Source organism: Melospiza melodia, chromosome 15, assembly GCF_035770615.1.
Source record: "Melospiza melodia melodia isolate bMelMel2 chromosome 15, bMelMel2.pri, whole genome shotgun sequence".
Classification (NCBI taxonomy): Eukaryota; Metazoa; Chordata; class Aves; order Passeriformes; family Passerellidae; genus Melospiza; species Melospiza melodia.
In genome coordinates, this window is record NC_086208.1 from 2,234,510 (window position 1) to 2,259,211 (window position 24,702).

Below are 24,702 nucleotides of genomic sequence, written 5' to 3' on the forward strand. Positions count from 1 at the left end.
CAGCACTGCTGGAGAAAAAGAACCACAGCGAGAGGATCAGGCAAGAGCCGGTAGCTGCCTGCACGTCCCTGCCACCTCCCTGAGCTGCCCATGCCAGGCTGGCTGCCACTGCCTGGAAAGAAACAATCCCTGCAGAACTTCTCCAGGTCCCTACCCAAGCACTGGCCTTCCCACATGCCCTGAAAATCCCTGGGGTAAACAAAGAACAGGGTGAGCACCAGCTCCAAAGCCAGCTTTGGAGAGGCTGAAAAAGAAACAACTGTTTTCACCAAAACAGCTCCACTGGGAGTTTCTCCATCCAAACTCTGGCCCCAAGACAAGGAACCTCACAGGAGTCAAAATCCCAAGCACGTCTTCAAAGCAGAAGGCTGGGACTACCCCCAACATCTCATCCAGGTTCTCCCCCACATCAAGAAATGATCCTAAGAGTGTCTGTGGCCATCTCCTGTTGGACCCAGCAGAGGGACTGGGAGATCTCAGCTCTTTGAGCTGGGGTCACACAGGAATCCCTCACCCCAATCCTTGCTGCTGCACGCACAGCCAAGTTTCATCCCTTCCCCCAGCAGTAGAAAAATGGCTGAAAAAAGGCAACCATGTTTTCACTCCAGGTCAAGCAGTAATGGTGCAGGACATCTGGCACCTGGGGGTCCCACTGAGGCTATAGGACCAGCACTGGAGGCACCACGCAGGTCTGCAATCCTGGATTAGGGCAAGAAGGTCCACAAAGGTGACACCAAAGCCACCCTGCAAACGGCTGGATAAGCCAGCAGCAGCAGGGACAGTGCACAGATGCATTTTTGGGTGTATTTCTTTTTTGGAAGCTGCCACTGGTGTGGTGTCACCACCCCACTGTCCCCATTGTCACCTGACCCCAAGCACTCCCTCTTGCATTTTCTCACCAGTTTTGGTGCGAACACACCGCAGTGTCTCCCATCTTACAAGAGCCCCTCTCTATCAGGTCACCCACAGCAGGGATGTCTGCTCTGAGCACGCACAGGGCATCACTAATTTGTGCCCTGGGAGAAATTCAGAAGAAGAAAATGCCCCGGTGGCTTCCACCCCCTCTCCCTCAGAGGGACAGGGACGAACCCACCCTCCTGGCTGCCCAAAACCGCAGCACACGTGACCCAGAGAGGCTTTTCAGAAGAGCCAAGTCTCCAGCGGCTTCTGTTTGCCTTTCCCTTGTCTGCAGCAGCATCACATCTGGATGCTCGTCAGAAGAGAAGGAAAAAAAAAAAAAAAAAAAAAAAAAACCTCCCTCCTCCTGCTGAACAACCTCTCAATCAAAACAAAGCCGGAGCGGCAGCCAAGAGCTGGGAGGCTCTTTTGTTTAATGCTCAACATCCCCGGGCTGGGCCAGCACGCCCCGGAGCGCTGGCAGCGGGCGCAGGGGCCCGGGGTGGGCACTGGGGTGGGTGCAGGGCTGCTGAGCACAGGGCCAGCTCAGCCCCCAGCCCCAAGGCCAGCTCAGCCGTGCCACGGCAGCTGGTGGGGCAAAAGCAGCGCTGCTCCTCCGTGCACGGCCATTTTGCTGAGCTCGGCTGCTCACCGAGCTGCCATTCCCTCCCAGCACCAGCGTCCCTGCAAAGCAAAGCAAAGCAAAGCAAACTAAACCCCAGCTCAGCTCCAGCCATCCCCAGTGACCCAGGGACTGACCCAGCCACGCTCATGTGTCCACCAGCATAAGCTCTTTTCTCTCCCTGATGTATTTTAAGCTCCCACTGCTGCCCCTCCAAATATTTTTTGGAGCTCCAAGGACTGACCAAGCCCAGGCACTGACCACAGCCAAACCTTCTCAAGGGGCTCAGCCCATCCCAGAGATCCTGGAAAGTCTCAGCAGGGTTATCACCAGTGGGTTTCATCAAGATCAGCCCCATCCCTGGAGAAGTTATTGCCTGTGCCCCAACACACTGACGGCGTCAGGTTTGAGGAGAGCACGTAACAAGCCAAGATCCACACCAAGAAAAAGGATATTTGGGATATTCAGCTCCTGAGGCTTCACCCCAGGAAGCAACAACCAGAACCAGGGGGTCACACTGGCAAAAGACATCCAGTGGAGCCCAAGGGCCATGTCCACAGGCTGCATCACTGCTGTGTCAGACATGGGAGCAAGGGTGAACCCCGCTATGGACAGAGCCATGGAGCACCAACTGATGTGGAAAAGCGTCTGGCAAAACCCAAAGCTCCTTCCTACACCCAACAAGGGCTGCCAAACCCTACAGCAAGATACTGGAAGAACACAAAAGCAGAAGTAGAGGCAAATGGGGCGAGCTGGTTGGGGCAAGAGCTGGCTGCAGCACTGAAGCACCTCATCAAGGAAAAGCACTCCCTGCCAAAGTGCTCATTATTCCAGCCATGGAGATAACAGAGCCTCCTGGCTGGCAGCTTCTGGCTCAGCACACATCCCTTGTGTCTGACCCCAGGGAGGTCACCCAGCCCAGGCTGCAGCAGGGGAGGGACAGACAGACTGCCTTTCTTCATGTGCAGATGGAGACCAGCTCCCCTGCCCGAAACGGAAGTGGGAGCAGCGCAGGGTTAAGCAAAGGACAAGCTGACGGAGACCAAAGGTTGGGCTGAGTCACGCTCTGCCTGTTCCTGTTTCAGTCTGAGCAAGTTTCTCGCTTGCCAAGCAGGGTTTGTCCCCAGGCCAGAATGAACCTGCCACCTTAATGCTCTCGATGCACTGCCTGGAGGAGCTGCCCTCCCTCCCACAGCCAGCACATACCTCTGCTCTTGGCTTGTCCTTTGGACTCCACACGCAGTTTTTGGGACATGGCTGCAGCTTTTGGGAGACAGAATGAGCCCAAGGCCACATCCCCCATTGCATCCCATTGGTCCTCCACCCTGCCCCAGGCATCCACCCAGCCTCAGTCTCTTCCTCAAGACACAAAACTGCTTTCCCAGCCCTTACCATGCAGACACCTTTCTTCTCCTCACCCACGGCTTTCCCGACCCAAAGGAAGCCATCCAGCTGCCCCCAGGAAGCTGATGAAACACAGACAATGCCTCCTCCTAAGTGACACATGTTCCTGCAGATCCAGACATCAAATCCCTTCTCAAAAACAGGGAACAGCCCTCCAGCCTGAGCTTTCAGCAAGGGGGTTATGCTTCAGTCTGGACAAGTAAAATGGCAGCATCATCTCACCAGGTGTCAGCATGGAGAAGATAGAATCGTTTGGGTTAGAAGTGACCTTAATGCCCATATTTTCCACCTCCTGCCATGGGTAGGAACACCTCCACTAGATCAGGCTGCTTCAAGCCCTGTCCAACCTGGCCTGGAACACTTCCAGGGATGGGGCAGCCACAGTTTCCCAAGAGGAACCCATGCCAGGGCCTCACCACCCTCACAGGAAAGGGTTTTTTCCCAATACCCTATCTAGCCCTGTCTTCTCCAAGTGGGAAGCCACTGCCCCATGTCCTGGCACTCCTTGATCAAAGTCCCTCTCCAGCTCTCCTGGAGACCCTTTAGGCACTGGAAGGGGCTCTGAGTTCTCCCTGGAGCCTTCTCTTGTCCAGGTGAGCACCCCCAGCTCTGCCAGCCTGGCTCCAGAGCAGAGCATCTCCATGGCCTCCTGTGGACTCACTCCAGCAGTTTCACATTCTCCTCATGTTGGGATCTCATGGCTGGAGGCAGCTCTGCAGGTGCAGTCTCACCTGAGCAGGGACAAAATCGCCCCCACCTCCCCTGCTGCCCAGAGGGGGAACGAGCCCAGAACACAGAGGGGTTTCCAGGTGCCAGCACACATAACCAGGGTGTGTGGAGCTTCTCATCCACCAACACCACACATCACATTGGTATCTCCAACTGCAAAGAGTTTCTGCAGCAGTATCAGTGCAAGAAATGAATCTTTAATTGCAAGAACACAGCAAAGCCGTGCAGGGTATGACCCAAGGTCCAGCCAGCTCCAGGGCTGGCTGTCACTGCAGCCAGCACAGATGGCTATGAGGGAACATAACAGCCAAGCATGTTGAGGTATTTCCCAAACCAATTCCCAAGCTTCTGTCCTCCTCATGCTTTCCCCAAGCCAAAACACATTGCCCTGTACACCCCCCTGATGAGTTTCTCCTCCACAAACCCACTCAGGTGCCCCAAATCACAGGTGGACTTTCAGCATCCACAGCTTTTAGCAGCAGCATTCCAGTCCATCATGCAAAAGAGCATCTGCTGCTCTTCCTGGTTTCATCCACTTTGGTTTCTTTGCCAGCACAGACAAAGGAACAAGATGTCTCCACGCCACTCCTGAATTTTACAGGCTTCAATTACCCGCCCCAGGACGCCACTGTGCCCTCCCCACCCATCCCAGTGCCCACATTGTGATCCCCGTGCCAAAGCAGAAATCCTCCCAGGGAACCTCTGGCTGCAAACATGGTGACAATGCTTTTCATACTCCCCAGCCACTGTCCTGACACCCTGGCACATGTTGATGGCAACAGGGCCAAGCTGACCCAAGCACACAGGCTTGTGATGCTCACCCTGTGTGTGACACACACACAGCTTCACAGGCACACACCAGCAACACCCTGTGTGCAGCTGGCACAGAGGAAAAGCACACACTTAAAAGCACACACTTAAAGCCTTCCCCATCTGAACCAGAAATCACATCAGACACTGTGATTCCTCAGAAACCAGAGAAGAGTCCTGAAAAGTTACATCCAGACACAGAGTAGCCACCCAGAGCCCAGCAGCACCCAGATGGACAAGCAGCCACTCACCCAATGGCCATCTGCCATTGACAGGGCTTTTTGTGCCTCTGGTGACCTGGAAGAGCAGCTTGGCCAGCTCAGCATCACTGCCACGTGTTAGCAGAAGACTGACACGTCAAACATCACCCACAGCCACCCACCAGCCCTGGATCACCACCACAAGTGGGACAGAGCCCCTGTACCATTGACAGACCTGGGAACGAGGCGGTGACTCCTGCCAGCCCTGCTCCTTGTGCTCACCCACATGCCCAGGCAGATCCCACATCCACTAATGTGTTAAGGGATCCTTCTCTGCACATGATGCAACTGGAGAGAAATACATTCCTCTGGGAGCTGCAGGAAACCTTGACACACACGGTGAAGCCAGCATGACACGGAGCACAGCACACACTCTTTGTGTCCCCTTGGGATATGTAGCAGACAAAGCACCAGGACACCACCTCTGTCACTTCAGAGTGACAGAGACCAGAGAGGCCTGGACCTATTCCATACAGCCAAAGCACTGAGGAAAACCAAATCTCAGCAGGATGGCTCAGAGAACACAGTCTGCAGGTGATTTATTCACATGGCTCCCAGAAGCCAAGCTTGACCAGTGTCATTCCACCGCCATGCCCAGACACCAGCACATCACACGGCCAAACCACACTCACACCAAAACCAGGAGGCACCAGCCACATGGCAGTGCTGGCCCCAGCAGTACAAGACACACAGTCCCACCCCTTGTCACCCACAACACCATGTCACTGCAAACGCCATGTGAGCAGCAGCAATGGCACCCACGCCCCAACACCTTTCTTACCTTTTCTGACTTCACCTTTTTCAGCTGCCGGCACTCACTTTCTCCATCCTCCAGCTCCGACTTTACTCCCAAGGGATTGAGCGCAGCTCCCGTGTCAATAGCTATACTCCCAAGCTGCTCAGCAGCAGCAGGCTCTGTCCCCTGGCCCCCATCATACTGTCCCACCCTCACTGCCAGGGCCAGGGGCTGCAGCACGCTGGGCTCCTTCTCTGCCGCAGTCCCCGCACCCTCACTCCTTTCCTTCTTGCTTTTGGATGAGCCGCCCTCCTTCTCCTTCTTGGAGCCAGCCACACTGCGAGACGCCTTGGCTGACTTCTCCGAGCTCTTCGGGGCGACGGCGGGCACCAAACCACCCGAGTTCGCACCATCCCCAGAGCGTCCTTGAACCTCCTTCTTGCCACCAGCTCCCTCACTGGGAGTGAACAGGGAGGACCCTGGGGTCGGCTTCCCACTGTCCTTACCAGTCTTGCTCCTTTTCGACTTCGATTTGCCCTCCTTGCCTTGCGGGCCTGGCACTGGGCTCACAAACTTGATGTTATCCGGTAGCGTTGCCACTGCGTTGGGTGCCGGCAGCCCCACCTCCTTGGAGCCCGACATTTCCAATTTCTGCTGATCCTTCTCCAAATCAGCGTCCAGGTCAATGATGAGATTCCCTACACCAATGTCCCACTCATCCCCACTGTCATACGTCTCAACCGGGTTCGCATCAATTCCTTTCCCTCCGGAAGCTCCGCTGCTCAAGGACATCTTAGAGTTAACGGCCCCTCACGATTCAAGGCTCTTCCCTGCCTCTACGCCCTGGGGGTCTCCTACGTCCTTGGGGGGCTTCCAGTGGTCCGGGTCTGCCCAGGGGACGGCATCGCTGCTGGAAGGGAGAGCAAAGAGAACAGGGTTACACACGAAGAGCCACGGACAGGCACACCTGCAGGCAGGAGGGATGTGGGCAGAGTGAAACCCCCAACCTCCCAAATCCCCCTCTCAGCATCCTTCTGCCACCCCCCGGGCTGGGGCTGCTCCACAGCCGCCCCCGCAGCAGCGGCCATCTGGCACCGCTCCTCGATCGATACCAGCCCTGGCAGGTCACGGCTCTCGGCTCCAACAAGACATTACTCACACATTTCCCCGCTCACCATTTCCCTCGGAATTATCGAGCGCTGCCCCTGGGAGGGAGGATTGATTCCTCTCCTGCCAATGCCACCCAGAGGGAGGGCTCCTCTCCACGCCAGCCTCACTGCGAGGCACAAGAGCTGCTCACCAGGGGAGTCAAGTGCCTGGGTGGGAAATAAATCCCAGGCTTTCAGAGTGCCTGTGACACTTGGGATGTGTCAGAGCAATCACCAAAGGGCAAACTGCAGTGGGAAGCACAAGGGTTCCCATCCCACACCTCTGGGCAGAGAAACACAGTACCCAGATTTGGAGCATTTACCACCATTACCTCTGGTCACGATAAGCTTCCAATGGAAACAGAGATGCAATTGTATAAGTAGCCAGTCTTAACTGGGAAGAGGGGGCTCAGCCCTACCTGCCCACGCCACAGCTGACCCTGGTGAGCCCAAAATATCTCCTCCCGGCTTCCCAGCCTCGCCCCCAGGGAGAGAAACAAAAAAGACACCCACGCGCAACCTGACACAGCACCCGAGTCACGGCAATTACCCTGACGAGACATAATTAACACATGTAACAGCTTCTTCCCAGCACCGCCCAGCAAGGCCACCTGCTCTCCAGAATCCTTAAGAAATATCCTTGACCACCCATTTGGATGAGGCTTCTCTCCAGGAGCACTGTCCTCCCCTTGGCCGTCAAGCTCCAGGCCTGCCTGCTCCTGGTACTATTTACAAGTGACACTTCAAAAACAGGTGACTTAAAGAGAAATGAGAAGTAAAAATAACCAAAAAACAATCCAAAAAAACCCCACACCACACACACACACACACACACACACAAATTTCTTCAAACCCCAGCAGGCAGGAGCCTGGAAAGCAGCTTCACGGTGCGTTTCCAGAGATGCAAACACTGTAAAAATGCCAGGGATTCTTTCATCAGCCAGGCTGCCGCAGCCAGACCATTTTCCATCTGCTCCCCACAGCATCCTCAGCTCTGTACAGCTAATAATCCGCTCTCTGACAGGTCATTACGGAGATTTTTAACCCCAGGAGCTGGGGGGCTTGCGTGCAAGCTGGAAATGAAAAGCACTGACCTCTCATTTCAGCGGCAGGGAAAGTGCCGAATCAGGAGATCACTTTGTGCAGCTTCCCAAAGCTGACCTGCGTGTTTCTACGGCCGCCTCCTCCTCCTCCTGCTCCAGCACCTGCTCCCCAGTCCCAAGCTGGTGTGTCCAATCCCATCAACCTGCCTCTCCAGAGCCTCTCTCCAAACCATCAATGGGGCCAGCAATTGGCAGCGACCACCTCACCCCTGCACGACACTCTTCGTGTCATGGATCCAAGGCAATTCCCTTCTGCAGGTGGGCAAAGCCAGTAGTGAGCTGGATGAACCAGTTTTTTGGCTGATATCAATCCCTTCCCAGCCCTAAGCTGAGGCATGGAATCCAGGAACAATCCCAATGAACCAGTGGACTACTGATGCCCAGGAAAAACCCACAAGAGCTGAAAGCAGAGGATGAAGTTCAAGTCTCCAAACCCAAGAGCTGTCAACCCAAAGCTGGAGCAGGCAAAGAGCCACAGTGAGCTCAGGTCCGAGGGCAAAGCAGACAAGGATCTGACCTTGCAGTGACAGGAAAACAACAGACAATCCACAGGGCTGTACTGTAACGTGTAGCATCACCTGCTCCATGCAACACCTGCACAATGCCAGCTTGGCCAGCTCTCCACTCCCGCCCTGGAATTCACCTTGCTGCTCCAAACGTGCACATACACACGCACACACATCTCCATAAGTATTATTTATACATGTAGAATAAGGACAGCAGATGAGCGGGACTTGGGTCTGAAACTCTGCAAACAGCAGCAGCTTTTGCCAATTCCTACCACAACAAAAGCAAGAAGGAGCCCAGAAGTCCGCTGGGTCCCTGGCAATTGGAGAGCCAGGAACAATCAAAGGGTTAGAAAACAAGAGGAGCAAAACCCTCACCCTGCAGAGGAGGTGCCGAGGGAGCCCAGGCTCTGCTAAGGCAGACAGAAGGGAACCACAAACAGGACGGACAGGAACATGCTGGATTGGCAAGAGCAGGGCAAAGGCACGTTGTGACGAGAGTGAGGCAGAGAACTCAAGACATGCCACCACAGGAAGAGGGACTGGGGCAGGGATCAGCCCTTTCCAGAGCAGAGCTGGAGGCTGGGACCCTGGAACGTGATCTGGGGGGGATCTCCTGAATATGCTCTATTGCATGTGGTTCTAAAGCATTTTCAACAGCTTCTTCCCTCCCCAAAACTCCCATCCCAGCTCCCCGTTTCTCTACTCCACTACTGCAGGCTCAGCCTCCGCAGCCAGAGGAGCATCTGGAGTCCCTCTCCCCAGCCAGACCCACCATCATCATTCTGGGTGCACAGGAGCCCCTGGCTAGCACACCCCATGGCCCAGAGAAAGAGCTCCTTTCCCAGCGCCTCCTTTGCCCAAGCTGGAGAAGCACCGGGTGGTATCCAGATCCTCCCCACCCTCCTGCCGGGGGAGTAAGGCTGCCACAAATCACAGCCTCTCAGAAAACAGAGCGAGGAGATTGATTCAGCTGTAAACGTGTCCTTCCCCTTACCTCCTGCCATCGCAGGATTGATCCCCGCACAACATGAAAAGCATGTGCTCACTTGTTGGCCTGGAGACCTGCCAACAAAGCGTTTTAAGAGCAGTCCTGGAGCGCAGATCCTACAAGGAGACAGCTTTCTGCTTGGGAATGCTGCACACACACAGCACCAGACATGAATAATTCAGCTCCATTAGGTGCTGAGACCTCTATAATCCACATCTACGGGCTGGGACAGAGCCAAACCCTATTCAGACACAAACCTGAAAGTTCACTTTCAGGGCTGCACACACACCTAGAGACGGCTCTTCCACCAGAACAGCTCCACTTCCAAAAGGCAGCAAGGAAACCACGCCAGCCCCTGGCTCTATGTGCTAAAACCCGTGCAGGATGCTCAGAACCTGCCGAACCCGCACCACCCCGGCTTTCTCCGCTGGTTGCTGGAGGCCAGGAGACCAAAGCTGGGAAGGATTGACCGCCCAAGGGCGACAAGATGTAGGAGAAAGCTCTTCTCCTGGCAGCAGCCAGCCCACACATAGGGAGACTGTCTCATAGCCATGTGCTCCAGCCTGCAGCGCTCCAGGATTAGCCTCTGGTGGCTTCCAGACATGACTGACTGCAATTTTCACCCTGATTAACTTTCAGGAATGCCCACAAGAAGGAGCGGCAAAGAGGACAGGGAAGGGGGGAGCAAAATCTGCAGGATGCAGCATTTCCTCCAGCGGGCACAAGGCAGGGAGCAGAAGGTTTGGTGAGATGGTTGCTCTGGCCGGCATGACCCGGGAGAGCAGAGCCCTCTGCTCCCTCCCTAAAGAGGCAAAGGGGCACAGAAGGGATGCTGCCCCCCCAGCCTGCCAAACCCCCAAAGGGCTCCCCGCAAGCCCCCAGCTGAGGCAGCAGCACCAGGGGCTGCAGTGCTGAGGCCCTTCCTCCAGCTGCTGGCAGCCAGTCGGCTGCTCTCCCCATCCCCTGCCTCTGCATGAGATCCCTTTTTGTTTCCTTTTACGACTAAAGAAACTCGGGGTGGTGGTGGGGGGGGACACACTGCCTTCCCCACGCTGCTGCACTCACTCCCCACTCAGCTCCTACCACCGCGCCTGTAATCCCCCAGCTGGGCTTGTTTGGGTTGGATTTTTGTTAAGTAACTCCCATGTCTTTTCTGCAGATTTCTTTTTAAGATGTTCCCTTTCTCCCCGCCCCCTCTCTCTAGAGCTGGGGGAGAGAGGAGAGAAAAAAAGAGAGAGAGAAAAAAAAAGAGAAATGTTGAACGCGAGCCAGCTGGCACGAACAAGAGGAGACGGAGAAATCTGCACAAAGGAGCTTCCTCACTCACTTGCTGCTTTCAGCTCAAGAAATCACGCAGGGGAGGAGGGTTCACTCTCCCCCAGACATCAGTCAGGCTGTAGCAGACAAAGGAGATTTGCCATGACACCCTCCAGAACTGCCACCCAACGGGGGCAGGATCCCTCCACCGCCTGCGCCCTGCGGGAGTCCGAGCTGTTGCAAAACACGCCAAGGCGCAGAGCTTCAAAACAGGCTGCTCAATGTGGAATTAAGCAAGATTTTGAATGGAGGAGTTGTGCTCCCGCCTCTGCACTCACACAGGGCGCCCGCAGAACTTCAGTGGCTCTCAGGGCTGAGCGGGACAGTGTCAGCAAGCTGCCAGCAGGGAGAAGGCTGAACCCAATTTGAATAAAATGGAGCCACCCTTCTTTTTTTTAATATGGAGGTGCACCCCACCAAGACTACATCTTCCAGCATGCACTGCAGCCAGAGGGCTCAGAGAGACACCCACAAACTTAGGCCAGGACTCCCAAGTTTCCAAAGGCTGAGCCTTGACACTGGAGATGAACCTGAGACAGGGCAGCACTCGAGAGATGAGTCATTTGTTGGCGTTCTTGAGAAAAGCTTGAAATACCTCAGTACAGGCATGACAAAAGCAGGACATACAAGGTCACTGGAAGAGGCTGGAGATGGAGGAAAGTGGAGAGATGAGCAGAGAGCACTTTGGTGCAGGGCAGCCAGGCAATCACCCCACCTGAAACAAAACTCCAGAGACTCATCAGCCACAACACCCACCTGCTCCCAAATACACACTCGGGCCTCAGCTTCACATTCATCATCAGGCAAAAGATGCTCCTGGGATCAAAATTCAACCTCACACCCACTCTCATTCACCCATAACCTTAAAACATGACTTTTCCAGCAAAACTCCACACAATTGCAGCACATGTCAACGTCCAACAAAGCTGTCAATACAAAAGATAGACACACAGTGCTAGGCTGTTTGAAGAAAATACCAGAATAGCTAAAACCTGGCATTTGCCTCTTATTGACACTTGTGTAATCTCAATGAGGATCAACTCAAGGTAAGGTGGAAAAACCCAGGGTTATAGAACATGTCTGACTAGCAAAGACATCCTCTTGAGAACCCCTCACTTCCCTCAGCTCCCAACAGGCTATACACAGCCCTGATACATGAGGCACACAGAAAGGGGGAACACAAAGAGGACCAAGAGTTTCAGCTTTTCCTTTATATCATTGAAATGGGGAAAACTGGAACAAGTACCTCTTTAATCCTCCCATCAGTTCTGCAAGTGTCATCACCAAAGTCCAAATTTTTTGTCTATTCATGCCAAGAGACTCCAAAGTTCAGATTTACAATTATTTGATTTTGATGTCTCCCAACTTGTGCATTTTTTTTCAAGGTATCACTTCTGTATGTACTTCTGAATAAAACACAGCTCACATTTCTTCCACCAACTCACAAGGAAGTCCAAGAGTTTCATATTTCAAGAAAATTATCAGCAAGAGAACCATCCCATGGTCCTCAGCACGTGGTTCTCAGGTCAAGCAGGAGGCACATTGACACCTACACCAAACCCTCCATTCTGTTCCTGTGAAGGATGGCTGGCAAACAGCACCTCCTCAGAACATGTGCACTGCTGGAATCACTTCTCTGGGAAGCTGAGCAAGGGCCATTGCTACACACAAGCTTGAATGTATGTGTCTACATGACTCAGGTCACAGAACCATAGAGCAGAACATGTTGGAAGGGACCTTGAAGGGTCACCTGCTCCAGCCTTTTGAGAAAAAGGGAGATCAGGTGAGATTACCTACTACCCTGTCCAGTCACATCTTGAAAATCTCCACCAGCACAGACCCCTACTGTGTCCTGGAGGGGATTGCTCCCAGGAGTGCCTATAAAAAATTTCTTTCTTATGTTGAGATGAAACCTCTCCCAGTGCCTTGACTTCTCCACATGGCTCCTCTCTGTGGGCGCCTCAAGTCCAGCAATGTTCCTGCATACACAGCCCCCCTGCAAAGAGCTGAGTGACCTCCAGCCAGGCAGGAGCCAGGTTTGCAGGGAAGGCCATGGTGCTAGGATAACACAGGGGCATGGACTGCAGGAGCATCAAGCACAGCACGAGCAGGCAAGAGTCATGCCAGTGCTTTGTTACAGCTCTGACAGCAGGATCTCTTCTGAGTGAGCCACGTCCCCTTCCCAAGCCTTTGCCAGGGAGATGAGCAGGGAGCAGCAAGGCTCAGGCTCTGGATCACAGCATGTTCATCCAAAAATGCCAGGACAGACATCTTCCAGCAAGCATGACCTTGCAGACTCTAAAATCTCAGGCCGCTGAATGTGGCCAAGATTTTTCAAAGAGATCCCAAATCCACAAAAACAAACTGGTGCCCAGTGTCTAAACTTTCTGCTGTACAGAGAAAGAGGAACTGAAAAATCCACAAGTACGGGAGAAAAAGTATTCAGTAGGTAAAAGGACAGAGCAGCTTCCTTCCTGCAAGCTCAGCTCTCAGATCTACCCTGGCTCAGGGCTGCCCAACAAGGATTGGGTTGGACAGCCTTCACTGCTGTGTCTGCATGCTGGAAGACACCCCTGTGTAACTGCCATGCCCAGACACCTGCACACGTTGTTTTAAAAAGAATCACAAACACAGCCCCATCTTCACCCAAAATCTGCATCCCCTGCTTGCCCCACAATCTTCATGTGCCACCCTGTGGGTGGCATGGCATCACTGGCACCCAGCAGGTGCCCGGCAGGCACTGGCAGTGCCAGAGGAGCAGAGCAGCGCTGCCACAGGGTTTGGCTGCTGAAGGCTGACACAGCAGCAAAAGCAAAGCAACACCATGAGCAATAAGCAGCCAGGATTAGCACAGAAGCCCTTTGGGTGAGTGTACCCCAGAACAGCCAGTGCATTCCTGCAGCACCAGACACGGCCCTGGTGCTCCTCTACCACCACAAAGGCCATTCCTGTTGAGCCCAGCCAGCCGTGTCGCTGCTGGCTGGTGCCAAAAATAACATTAAACACTCAAAATGAGACATCTGAGCCAATCTGCTTGGCACTGCAATGCTTCCCATAGTGATAAACCTGGGGAATGACTGCCCCTTGAACAGAGCTGGTTTCCACTGGGAAAGTGGGAGAGCCGTGTGGGTTTAAAACCAGGGCAGTTACATCCTTGCTAACCCCAACACACAAGTGAACTGATTTATGAGAGGCTTAAAGGTATCTGAACTGGTGGCCTGCCCTTTTGCACAGCCTAGAAGGGGGTAGAGGGCACATAAAAATAACCCAAGAGGTTCCCAAACTTCAGCACTCCATGCAGGCTGGAAGACTGCCAGCAGTGAGAGGAAGCAGCAAGACGGATGTGACCAGGGAAGATCCTCGAAGCATCAGTCACGGAGATGGGAGGAAAGAAGACCTGGCAGAGACTGAAGACAACCAAGGGCATAAATAACCACTGGAATAAGTGCCAGAAAAGGGAGCTTGCCCTTTTCCCCTGCTCACTCAACGCTGTCAGCAGGGATGCACGAGGACACCCAGGTGCTGGCAGCATCCTGAGCTCAGGGTGTTGTGGGAGCAGGGTGGGCACTACTCAATCAGCCATTTGCTCCCTTTCCTTACAGGACAATGGAGGCAGCGTGGCTCCTCACCTTGCTCCTGGTCACCCTGCTGTCCCCCAGGCCCATGGCTGGCCCAGTCCCAAACTGGGTTCTCATGGTCACAGAGATGCAGGTATCCAACAAGGATCACCCTCCACAGAGGCACCGCAGAAACAGCAAACCATTAGCTGCACCAAAGTCAACATCTCCTTTCCATCTTCTCCATCCAAAGGAAGAGCACTGAAGTGATCCCAGCTGAGCAGTGTCCCAGTGTCTCAACAGGAGAAGGGCACAGCATTGCTCAGAGAGGACAGACAGCCACTGCTTTGCTTGCTCCCAGGGAAGGGAGAGCTCCTGGGTTTTATTTTCTTTATCCTTCCTTTTAGGAGCAGAGCACGCAGCCAGTCTTGGCTGTTTTCCAGCCTTCAGAAGACGATGAACATCTCTCCACTGCTCCAAAACCGAAGGAGCTGCCACTTCACCTATTAATGCCTTTAATTCCCTTCATTCGATAACCAATTAGGGCACCTTGGCTCCCAAAGCTGAGGCTCCCTTTGTAGCAAGGCCAGTGCGTGCGGCTGTAATCCCTCTTCCTGTCACATCATCAGCCTGGGAACACTTTGGGAAAAAAAACAACCAGACTGTGAAGTAAAGGAGGAGGGAAGGCAGATGCAGACAGGGACAAATGCAAGCAGAGCAAGTGCCATGCCAGAGAAATCCCTTTTTTTTTTTTTTCCCTGGGAGGGATAATAAATAGGTGTATCTCCCAGATTAATACGGCACATTTGCAGAGCTCTGATATCCATCAGAAAGTTGCTAATTCGTGCTAATGACCCATTGCAAATTGCTGAATTTTGTGAATTAGCCAGCACACAGGAATACAATAAAATCCAATGAAAACCATGCATCAAAGCAGGCTGGGCTTATTTGGGGAGTACTAGTGCACTTGGAATTACTTGTGGCAATGGATGCAGAGGGGACATGCAGATGAGATGTGAAACCCCCTCAAAGATACACAAGAAATCCTCAGGACAAGAAGAAATTTCAACAAGGCTACTAAACCTTTGGGAAAGGAGATGTAATTCCCCCAGAGATGAGCAGGATTCTTCCTCTCCTATTGGATTCATAGTGTTTAGTGTCAGTGAAGTCATTACACACCTCCTTTCCACTCCTTTAAAGTCACACAGCACACTGCTCCTGATCCACCCTTCATCCACTTGGAGAAGCACCAGGAAAACTCCAAGTCAAATCTTTGGACCCAGTTGAACCAACAATGCTCTGCCAATCCAAAGCACAAATGGGCTCAGCAAATTCATTAAAATCAATTTTTTGTCATTAAATCAGCGTAGCCCCATCACACATGATGGTGCACTGTGGAGGTCTCATCAGAAGAATGAGAGTGGCCCAAGAACAGCTGAGAGGAAAAAATCCAATGCCACAAAACCTTTCTGTGCTTGAGGAAAGAGAAACATAAAGCAACAACATCATCTCTCCTTTTCTTACATCATGAACATGGCAATTGTAGAAGTTGGGCATTTAATGTTTCAATACAAAATATCAAGGTTGTCCTGAAACTATCCTCATTCATCCACAAAAAACTGCACTTGCATCCTTTCATACTCCTCACACCACATCTGAGCTGACGCTCAGCAGCTACGTCAGTGGGTTTTGTGCATGTGAAGGACACTCAGCTGCAGCAAAAACAAAACAACCTCTTGGACTCATCACAAAAACTGATTTTTCACCCAAATGCAGATGGGAATTGGTTTCCTTTAAAGAAAAAAAATCAATCACAAGAGCAACTGGAACCCCAGAGCAAGTTTCCTGGTCAGGCAGCCATTCCCTATTTTCTTACTCAGATTGTTCAAGCTCAACCTCACTCCTTCCTCTGACACAATGTCACACCTCAAGGCACTGACCCTCAGTAGCAGGAAAACGTGTCTGCATGGCAAAATAAGCCATATCCCAGTGGGATCCCTTTTCCTGCCCTTTCCCAACATAAAGCAACACCCTTCCTCATCCAAGTCAACCCAGCTTGGGGACATAAAGCAGACTGGTTGCTGCCAGGGTGGCCAAAGCTCTGGTTCAGGAGCCACAATGAGCTCCCAGGACAGTTACATGCTCTAAGCCAGCTCATCTACTCACCCAGATCTTAGAAAAGGTCCTCCACACCCACATGGGCTCCTCAGCACACCACACCCCAACTCCAAACCCCCATGCAATGCACCCTCATCCCTCCACCCTCTGCCACAAACACCCAAATTAGATCTTCCCTAGCAAGCAGGCAAGACCCAAGAGAAAATTACAAGCTCTCCCCATGCCCAGAGAGCCCATGAAGCATCAGAAGAGGAGTCACAGAAGAACTGCAAACATCCTGGCCCATTTCCAGGCGCTTCACAGACTTTGGTGCTTCCCAAAAAATATCTCCACAAACCACCATCAGGTGGAATAGAACACAGTTTTGGGAACAGACACACGACTCTCCCATCCCCAAGGTTGGGGAACCAGCAGTCCATAACCTGCAGGAAGCCTGCTATGACAACCATGGACTTGTCCATGACCTCAGTGGGCCCCAGTGACTCCAGCACGGATCCACTCGCTGCCTCCACCACTACAAGCAACTGAGCACACCGATATTGTCACCAGCTCCTGGCAAGGTCACCTGGAGCCTCACCTGCATGTGACACAGCCCCCAGAGGTCCTGTCCCCAGCAGGTCCCTGTCTCTGGCCAGGAACACCGGCAGCCAAGCCAACGCTCAAAGGGCATCGCTGCGCACGCACCATGTCACTCACACAGCCCCGGAACAACATACCTGGCACCACAAATACCATCTTATTTACATAATGCTCTGGATAAAGGGGACAAAGAGGCTTACTGCATTACATCTGGGACTAGGATTGCATCAGCGCCCACAGGCCCTAATCCCACTCAGAGCTGCGCTGCCGGGGTGTGGTGGGACAGGGCCGAGGGGCAGCCCCACAGGGTCCAGCTCAACGCTCTCCCCACCACAACATGCACAGAAAGATCCCTACACCCTGGAAATGCCAATTAAATCAGGCACAATATGTGACTTTGGTCCTCAACCCAGAAGTGGGATCCCAGATGTGGGTGTCCCACCTGTCCCGGCCTAGACACAACACATACGTTGACTTTGTCTGGAGAATGATGCCCACATGGACATGCTCCAAAGACCAGGCAGCTCCTGGTTTTCTTTAATTTATGCAATCACAACTAAAGATACACTGTAAATATAACCTGGAGGCAATTTTTGATTCAAGGCAACCCTGTTCTCCAAGAGAATAAACCAGACGGAGTGAACTTTGGTCTGCTCCTCTTGTTAATTCAAAATAAAGAGACACGCACAAGCTGTTGGGTAAATCCAACACCATGTGAGAGAACCTCAACCACCTTTGTGAGCCCTTTCTTCCCAGAAATGCACCTTTTCAGCTCAATTTACAGGGAAAAAGCTTTTCAAGCAGAAGCAGCAATGTCATCACCACCGACATAAGACGAGCCAGGTGCAAGGAAGTGTGAGGGGACTTTGCAACTGAGGCAAGGGAAGGATAATCTGGGGCTACCACCCAGCACAGGGCTCCAGACAGACAGATGGACCCCCTTCAAAAAATCACACCACTTTCAGCACACAGAGAGATAACAAGGATGTTAAGAGACACATCCATGCACACACACACACTGGCCCCCGAGGCTACTGAGCCTAATGGTGACTCACCAAACACAGACCAAGTGGAGTGCCTGGCTTGGAGAAAGGAATAAAACCCGCTCCCCGTGCTCTGGCCATACTCAATTACAGGCCATTCCAACTTGCTTGATAATTAATTTCCTCCAGTGGCTCTGATCAGAGGCAGCCCTTGCCCTCCATGCCAGGCCAGTCCAGGTGAAACATTAAATCCTTGTCCTTTTCCACCACAGAGACACCACGCTCCCTGCGCTGCACACATCTCCCTTCTCCTCCTCACAGGAGAGGGGAAAACCTCACTGGATGAACAAGGGTGTAAAACGGCAAGCATTTGTGTTTTGTGACTCAAACAGCTTCAAAATAATAAAACATAAATTATTTTTGGTCAAGAGCTAATCAATAAAATCAGCTGCCTGGATTTTCTGAGTGCCGTGCATGTGCGGTCGCGTACTGCCAACAAAGACCTAGAAATGTGCGGCATAATCTGATGCTGGAGTCATCGCACAAAGCGTGGAAATAGGTTTTCCTGAGGATGTCCAGGCAAGGAACTGCCTGCACACGAAGGAGCCCAAAAGGCAGACCCCCAACACCGGCATCCTCGGACATTCCGGAGGAGGGGGAAAGAGCCCATGGGGCTCCTCAGCGCACACTTCGGAAAATGAGCGTACAAAGCCTCCTCCAAGGGAAAGGGCCTTCCCAGAAAGCGGGGAAAAAGGAAAGGAAAGGCAAAAGGAAGGCTGCTGGGAGATGGAGGGGAGCCAAGTCTCGCAGACCAGAGCTGAACCTGTGACCTTCCCCGTGTACACAACGGGCGGGAGAGCGCACGGCAGGAGCGCTTGCCCCGCCGGCCGCCCCAGCCCTCGCGGGACACCCGGCCACGTTGTCACCGGCGGGGTCACCTCCAGACGGGCCCCGCTGGCCGACGGGGGGGCTCCAAGGACTCGAATGAGAGCGGCTCGTACTGCGGCACAGGGCCCGGCCCCGGGGGTGCTGCCCGGAGGGGCTCCGCTCTCGGGGCCTGACCCGCCCCAAACTCACAGGGACTCGCTAAACGCGTTGGGGAACATTCAATCTTCCGGGATTTGAGGGGAGAACCGACCCCTGACCGGCGCCACAAAAGAGCTGAGATCCAGTGAACCTGTGCTCGCGCTGTCCCTGTGCCCCCCAAACCCTCCCTGCGCGGGGGTCAGGAGGGGTGACCCCCGCCTCCGCCCAGCAACACCGCCATCCTCCCCGCCCGCAGCCCCGACCCTCCCCACACAACCTGGCATGGCGGTGACCCCACGCAGGGGAGGGACACCGCTGCCAGCCGTGGGGACCCGAGCGCGACCCTCGCGACGGCAAAGGCGGGCCCCGCTCCGCCCGGGGGGACCCGACCCCAACGGCCGCGACACCCGCGGGGCTCCTTCCCAACGGCCGCGGGAGGGACCCGCAACCGCCCCCGGGCCCCGGGGAGGGGGGCAGGGGCACACACACAGACTCTCGTCCCCGTGGTGCCGGGGGGGCTGCGGAGCCCCATCCCCACGGCAGAGATGAGCGAGGGGGACGCACATATCCCATATGCCCGTCCCCAGTGGTCGCAGAGGTGGGGGGCACACAGACTGCCCCAGAGCCCGGGGGGGGCGCACGGCCCCATTCCCAGGGGGCACAGAGACTGTGGGGGGGCACTGAAATTCCCGTTCCCCGTGGTCCCGGGGAGGGGTACCCGGATCCCCGTCCGTGTAAGGGTCACGGGGGGGGCGCGGGGGGTGGGGGAGGGCACAGCCGCCTTCCCGGGGGTCACAAGGAAAAGCGGGGAGGGCACACATCCCCGTCACGGCTCAGAGCGGCGGCCCGGGCCCAGCCCGTGCAGAAGGGGCGGGGGGTGCCCGAGGCCCGAGGGGAGCCCCAATCGCCACCCCCCCACACACCCCCCCCCCGCCCGCGGCGGGTCGGGCGGCGTGGCGCGGGCCCGGCCGGGCGCGCACTCACCCGGTCGCTGGGGTATCCGCCCTAGGTGCGCTCCATGTGGGTCGCGCCGGGGCCGGCGCTGCGGGCCGGGGCCGGGGCCGGGCCGGGCCGGCCGGGGCCGCCACGCGCTGAGGCCGCGCCGCGCAGGCCGCGCCGGGTCCGCCGGGCGGGGCGGGGCGGACGCGGCGCAAAACGCGGAGGGCGGAACGTGGAGCGGCGTCCCCGGGCGGCGGGAAAACGCGGAGCGGATTCCCCGCCTGAAGCATCGGGAGCCGGAGACAGACAAAGCCCGGAGCGGAGCGGGCCCTGCCTTGGGAGCCGGAGCCGCCGTAGCGCCTCCTCGGAAATGGCGGGGTGATTCTTTCGGGGGTGTTTCACGCTCTGGGTGGTGTCTTGTGAGACCTCAGGCCGGCACGGTTCCCCAGGGCCATGCTTTTAGCTCCCTGAGCCAGCACAGAAAGGGAGGGGGCGGGAATCATCACCACCCGGGCATCCACACCTACCTCAAAATCCACCATCATGCCCCACACGCTGCCACTTTTCCTTTCCAAACTCTTCTGGATGGAGAGAGCACCTGGGTCCCCAGCCGTTCTCATGTCCCCTAAACTCTCCACTTCCCACCTAAAGCCTCAGCACCAACCCTGCGGACCAGGGAGGAAATTCCATCTCATCTCAACCCCAGTCCCCAGACAATCCAAAACCTCTGCTCCTTTCCCCAAAGCCTCAGCATCAGCCCCGCTGTTTGGTGAGGAAATTTCGGTTCAGCTCAGTGGGGATGCCCCAGTGCCGTCTCCGTGACACCCCAAAGCCAGGAAGGTGAAGCAGTGCAGCGAGCTGTGCCAATGGGAGGTGGGATGCAGGATCCCAGCTGGCATCTGTCAGGCTTGGGCATGGAGCAGGAATATGCACAAATCTGCAGGTCCTGCAGAGGGAGAGGGCAGCACCAGCTCCATCCACACAGCCAGGGTCTGCTGTAAGTATTCCAGCACAAAGAGGTGCCACCATTCCTTGAGTGTGCCACCATCCACTGTGGTTTTAGGAGACCATCAAAGGAGATGCCAATTTCTTCTGATGCTTTGTGCCCCAAACAAGGACAAGACCCAAATCCCTGGCAAAGAGTGCCAAGAAGCCCAGAGGTCTGGGTGTCTCACCAGCTTTTGGGGCTGGGGAAAGCAGGAGGGAGCCAGAGGATGTTCAAATCAACAGGAAAAGAGGGATGAGAATTCTGACAGCCCAAAATAAAGAGGAGAAATCCTTCCTTATCTTGATGAGGAGAAACTGTCCTCACAGAGCACAGAGCCAATGCTAGCAGGCTCCAATTATATTATATTATGTATTAATAAAACCAGGTCAGTTTTTACTGGAGTATTTTCAAGGATTGGGTAAAAGGTTTTATGGGCATTTAGTGTTGATGCTCAGCAAATCTCAGACCAGGAATGGTGCTTCCAAGGTGGAAAAACCAGCGTCAGTCAGGAACACAGGATGAACCAGGGATGGGCCAGTGCATCTTTCCTGGCAAAATTGTGATGCCACTAACACAGAAGGAAAACAAAACCCCTGCCAGGCAAGGCAGTTCCATTGGGAATGATCTCTGCATCGCTCCAACGATGTTTTGGCATGAGCAGGGCCTGTGATCCAGCCTGCCTGCAGGTGCTGGAGATCCCACAGGATCCTACAGACCATGGTGGATGTGGAACTCTTAGGGGTGAAACCTGCAGGCACCAGGTGAGCTGTGAGTGACAAAGGACAGGGAGGCGACAAGGCAGAAGCCACAGATGGATCTGGTTTAATATGGAGCCAAATCATGGATTCATATCAAAGCCTGGCTCAGGCATGGGATGGGTGACCCATCTGGAGAAGCAGTACCTTGGGATGGGGATTTTAAGAGGAACTAGGTGTGATGCAGGTGGGATTTTGATGGATCACAGAGCTGGTAGAGGCACACTGAACAACAGCTCCCACACCATAACCTCTGTGCCAGTCGTGGGCAGCTCAGAGCTGAAACACCCACAAGGGTTTTCCCACTGAGGGATAACGTGGGTGGGCCTTGGATCCAGCCCCATCATTTCCAGCACCTCAGAGATCCCACAGGCAGCAAATGGAGCCAGAAGACAACTCTCAGGGCAAATGGCAGTGCTGCAGCATGAAGGCTCTGCACCCTCCTCCTCCTCACCCATGGGGCAGAGGGCTGGGATAACCCACACCCAGGGCCTGTGCCCAGCAGTTGAGCTGGCAGCTCCCACCACATTCCTGGGAAAGAGGAGGAAAAGGGATGCTGGGAGTGCTGGGGGGATCACTCCATCCCCACCAGAGCAGGGTGGGCTCAGGGTAATGAGGAGGAGCTCTTAGACCATGGCAAGGCAGAGCCTGGAGCAGCCCAGCACGAAGGGATCACAGCCCAGCACACACCAGTGCATGATGAGCGTGGTAATGTGGGGAGAGGCACAGCGTGAGGGAGAAAAAGGCAAAATTCAGCTTATTCCAAAGGTGTTCTACACACAGCTGCTGGGGCCAGGCTGCTGCTTTGGTACCAATCAGCACAAGGATGTAAGGTTGGGCACACAGCAGTGATTCCCAAGGGCTGGAAGAGCACCTGTGGGCAGGCACAGAGCCCACCTCTAACCCCAGACCTCCCATCCCCACTTGGCTCTCTGGCTGTTGGGAGCCATCCCCCTCATCCCCTCACCTTTCTCCTCCATGTGTTTGACCCCACAGAGCACAAAATACCTCAAGGCATTTTTTGGAGAGGGAGATCCTGCCAAAGCCAGGCTGGAGCTGGGCTGCCTGCTGCCAGAGAGCTCCCCGTGCCCCATGCTGCTCCTGTGGGTGCCAGTGATTGCTGAACTGCATCCTCCCACCCACCCTTGTCTGCAGCGTGGGACCTCCCTGGAAGCACAGGGCTGCTGGGCCAGGTCTTGGTGAAAACAAGTCTCTTTTAATATTTTGGAATACAAGAGAGAAAGCAATACCTAAACACAATCTGGGATCAGGGATCCATCTTGCACCTGCCTTCCAGAGCTGAAGACCATCCTGGCTCCCTTCAGAGGCAGTTGGGTGCTTCATGGGAACCAGTGCTGCTCCCCCGGCGCTCACCCCACGGCTTTCTGCTTCATTAACCCCTTCTTTGCTCCCTGGTGGATCTTTGCATCCAGCTTCCCTGTAAAGAGGGGATTAAAGAAAAAAAAGAAGAACACAACAAACCCTCATCACTCTTTATTTTTAAATGCTATTTGCAATGCAAATGAGCTGGAGGCAGCGAGGTCTCCTAGTTAGTGTGTTCCTGTCACATCCAATTATCGTGCTTGAGGAGCCAGGCGTTTCCAGCCGCCCTGGCCTCCCTCTGCAGGCGCGACACCCGCCAGCCAGGGGCAGCGTGTCCAACGTGGCCAAGGGGGGGAAATTCAGCCAGGAGAGGAGTGAATTCACATCCAGCACTCGCCTGACACTACCAGGGGGGAAACCAATCCCTGTGCCTGCCCACAGGATGCTTGGAGGAGATGGGAACCACCCAGAAATGTGGCGGGGATGTGTTGCTGCACGGCGCGGCAAAAGGCAGGAGTGGGACAGCAAACCCTCAGCTTGGGACGGTGGTGCAATCACACCCAGTGTGATGGGGACACCTGCTCCACGTTGCTACGTGCCAGGCTGGTGGTCTCCAAGGCCACCTGCTGCCTTTGCCACCAGGGAAAACCTCAGCCAGCAGCTCCAATGGGACCTGGAGCAAACACTGCCTGCTCCTTGTCCTTCACAGCCCTTGGGGGCTTCACTGCCAGCTCTGCTTTCCCACCTGGGAGAGGAGCAGGACACCAGAACATGAGATTTTGGGTAACTCCTGCTGAAGAAGCCAGCAGCCAGGCATTGTGATGTGCTTCCTCATAGGAGTGTCCTTGTCCTCTTCTTCCTGTCAGTAAAAACGCAGGGATGCTCCTGCTCTCCCAGCTCCCAGAGAGGCTCTGCCAGCAGCCAACACTGGTCCCTCCTCTAATGCCACATCTCCCCAGGACCTGCCTTCCTGCTGCTCCCTTGGATCTTCCCATCCTCTAAATGCCAGCCTCCTCCTGTCTCTGCAGCTGGGAACAGAGATAGGGCAAGGTACACCAGGCTCCAAAGTTCTGCTTCAACCACTGCTCCAAAATCTGCTGCTAAATGTCCATGTGCCACAAGAAGCAGGTGCTTCTCCAGAGAAAATGGCTCCTAACCAGCCAGTGACCATCACCTTCTCTTCAAACCAAGAAACCTTCTCAATTGCAGTTCAACAAAGCGTGCAGACCACAAATGCCACAGATCCACAAACTGAAACATGGCTTGAAGATGTTCTGGGAGATCCTCCATCCCCTTGGTCACCCCAGAGAAAACATTCCCCAACCACCTTAGGATGGGGAAGAAGCCCCCTCCTTGCAATTGCTGTTTCCAGTCACTGGCACCCAGCAGGCTGAGCCAGCCCAGCAGTGTGTCAGACCACCCTGTCCCCACGTCAGGGGTGGCTTTGGCAGGAGAAAGGCAGCAAGTTCACCTTCTCTCCATGCTCTGGTCCCCCAACACCACCTACTGTCACCAGGGCTGTTGCTCTTCATGTGCCTGCTTCTCCTGGACCCAAAAACACTGGGAGCTCCTCTGCTCTTCCAGCTTGCAAACACCACACAGGTAACCTTTAAGAAAAGGCTAAAAATAAGGCAAAGCCCCAGGGTCCCTTGCTCTTTCTGCTCAATGATTCAAGGCCTCTTGTCTCACACCATGTCCTCTGCTCCTCTTCACTCTTCCAGACACTGGCTGTTGGAGGGAGGCTTCTAATTGATGCTTCAGGGTAGCTTTGCCTGGATTCAAGGAACTCTCCCATGAGAAAGGCCAATGAGCTTTGTCCTCTTGCACTAAAACTATAAGGGAACATATCTGGGGAGAGCTGTGCTCCCAGATGCAACACTGTGCCCACCCCTTCCACAAAAACAATGACCC

At 54.6% G+C, this 24,702-nt stretch overlaps 2 protein-coding genes across 4 annotated transcripts in view; both read right to left on the reverse strand.

Annotated features, from left to right (window-relative positions):
* Window positions 1-22,830, reverse strand: part of ZNF609 (zinc finger protein 609) — a 66,391-nt gene extending 43,561 nt beyond the window's left edge. Inside the window, exons 1-2 of one of the 3 annotated variants that reach the window (XM_063169315.1) lie at window positions 22,719-22,830; window positions 5,504-6,368 (exon numbers count right to left, since the gene is read on the reverse strand). In XM_063169315.1, the coding sequence (XP_063025385.1) occupies window positions 5,504-6,250 (747 nt within the window). In that variant the 5' untranslated portion in view covers window positions 6,251-6,368; window positions 22,719-22,830. Of the gene's footprint in view, window positions 1-5,503; window positions 6,369-19,770; window positions 19,858-22,718 lie in introns of those variants that run through there. The other 2 variants (XM_063169314.1, XM_063169316.1) reach the window with 2 other exon arrangements.
* TRIP4 (thyroid hormone receptor interactor 4) overlaps window positions 22,663-24,702 on the reverse strand; it is a 30,135-nt gene continuing 28,095 nt past the window's right edge. Inside the window, exon 13 of the mRNA XM_063169317.1 lies at window positions 22,663-22,906. Coding sequence (XP_063025387.1) covers window positions 22,839-22,906 — 68 coding nt within the window. The 3' untranslated portion in view covers window positions 22,663-22,838. The remainder of the gene's footprint in view (window positions 22,907-24,702) is intronic.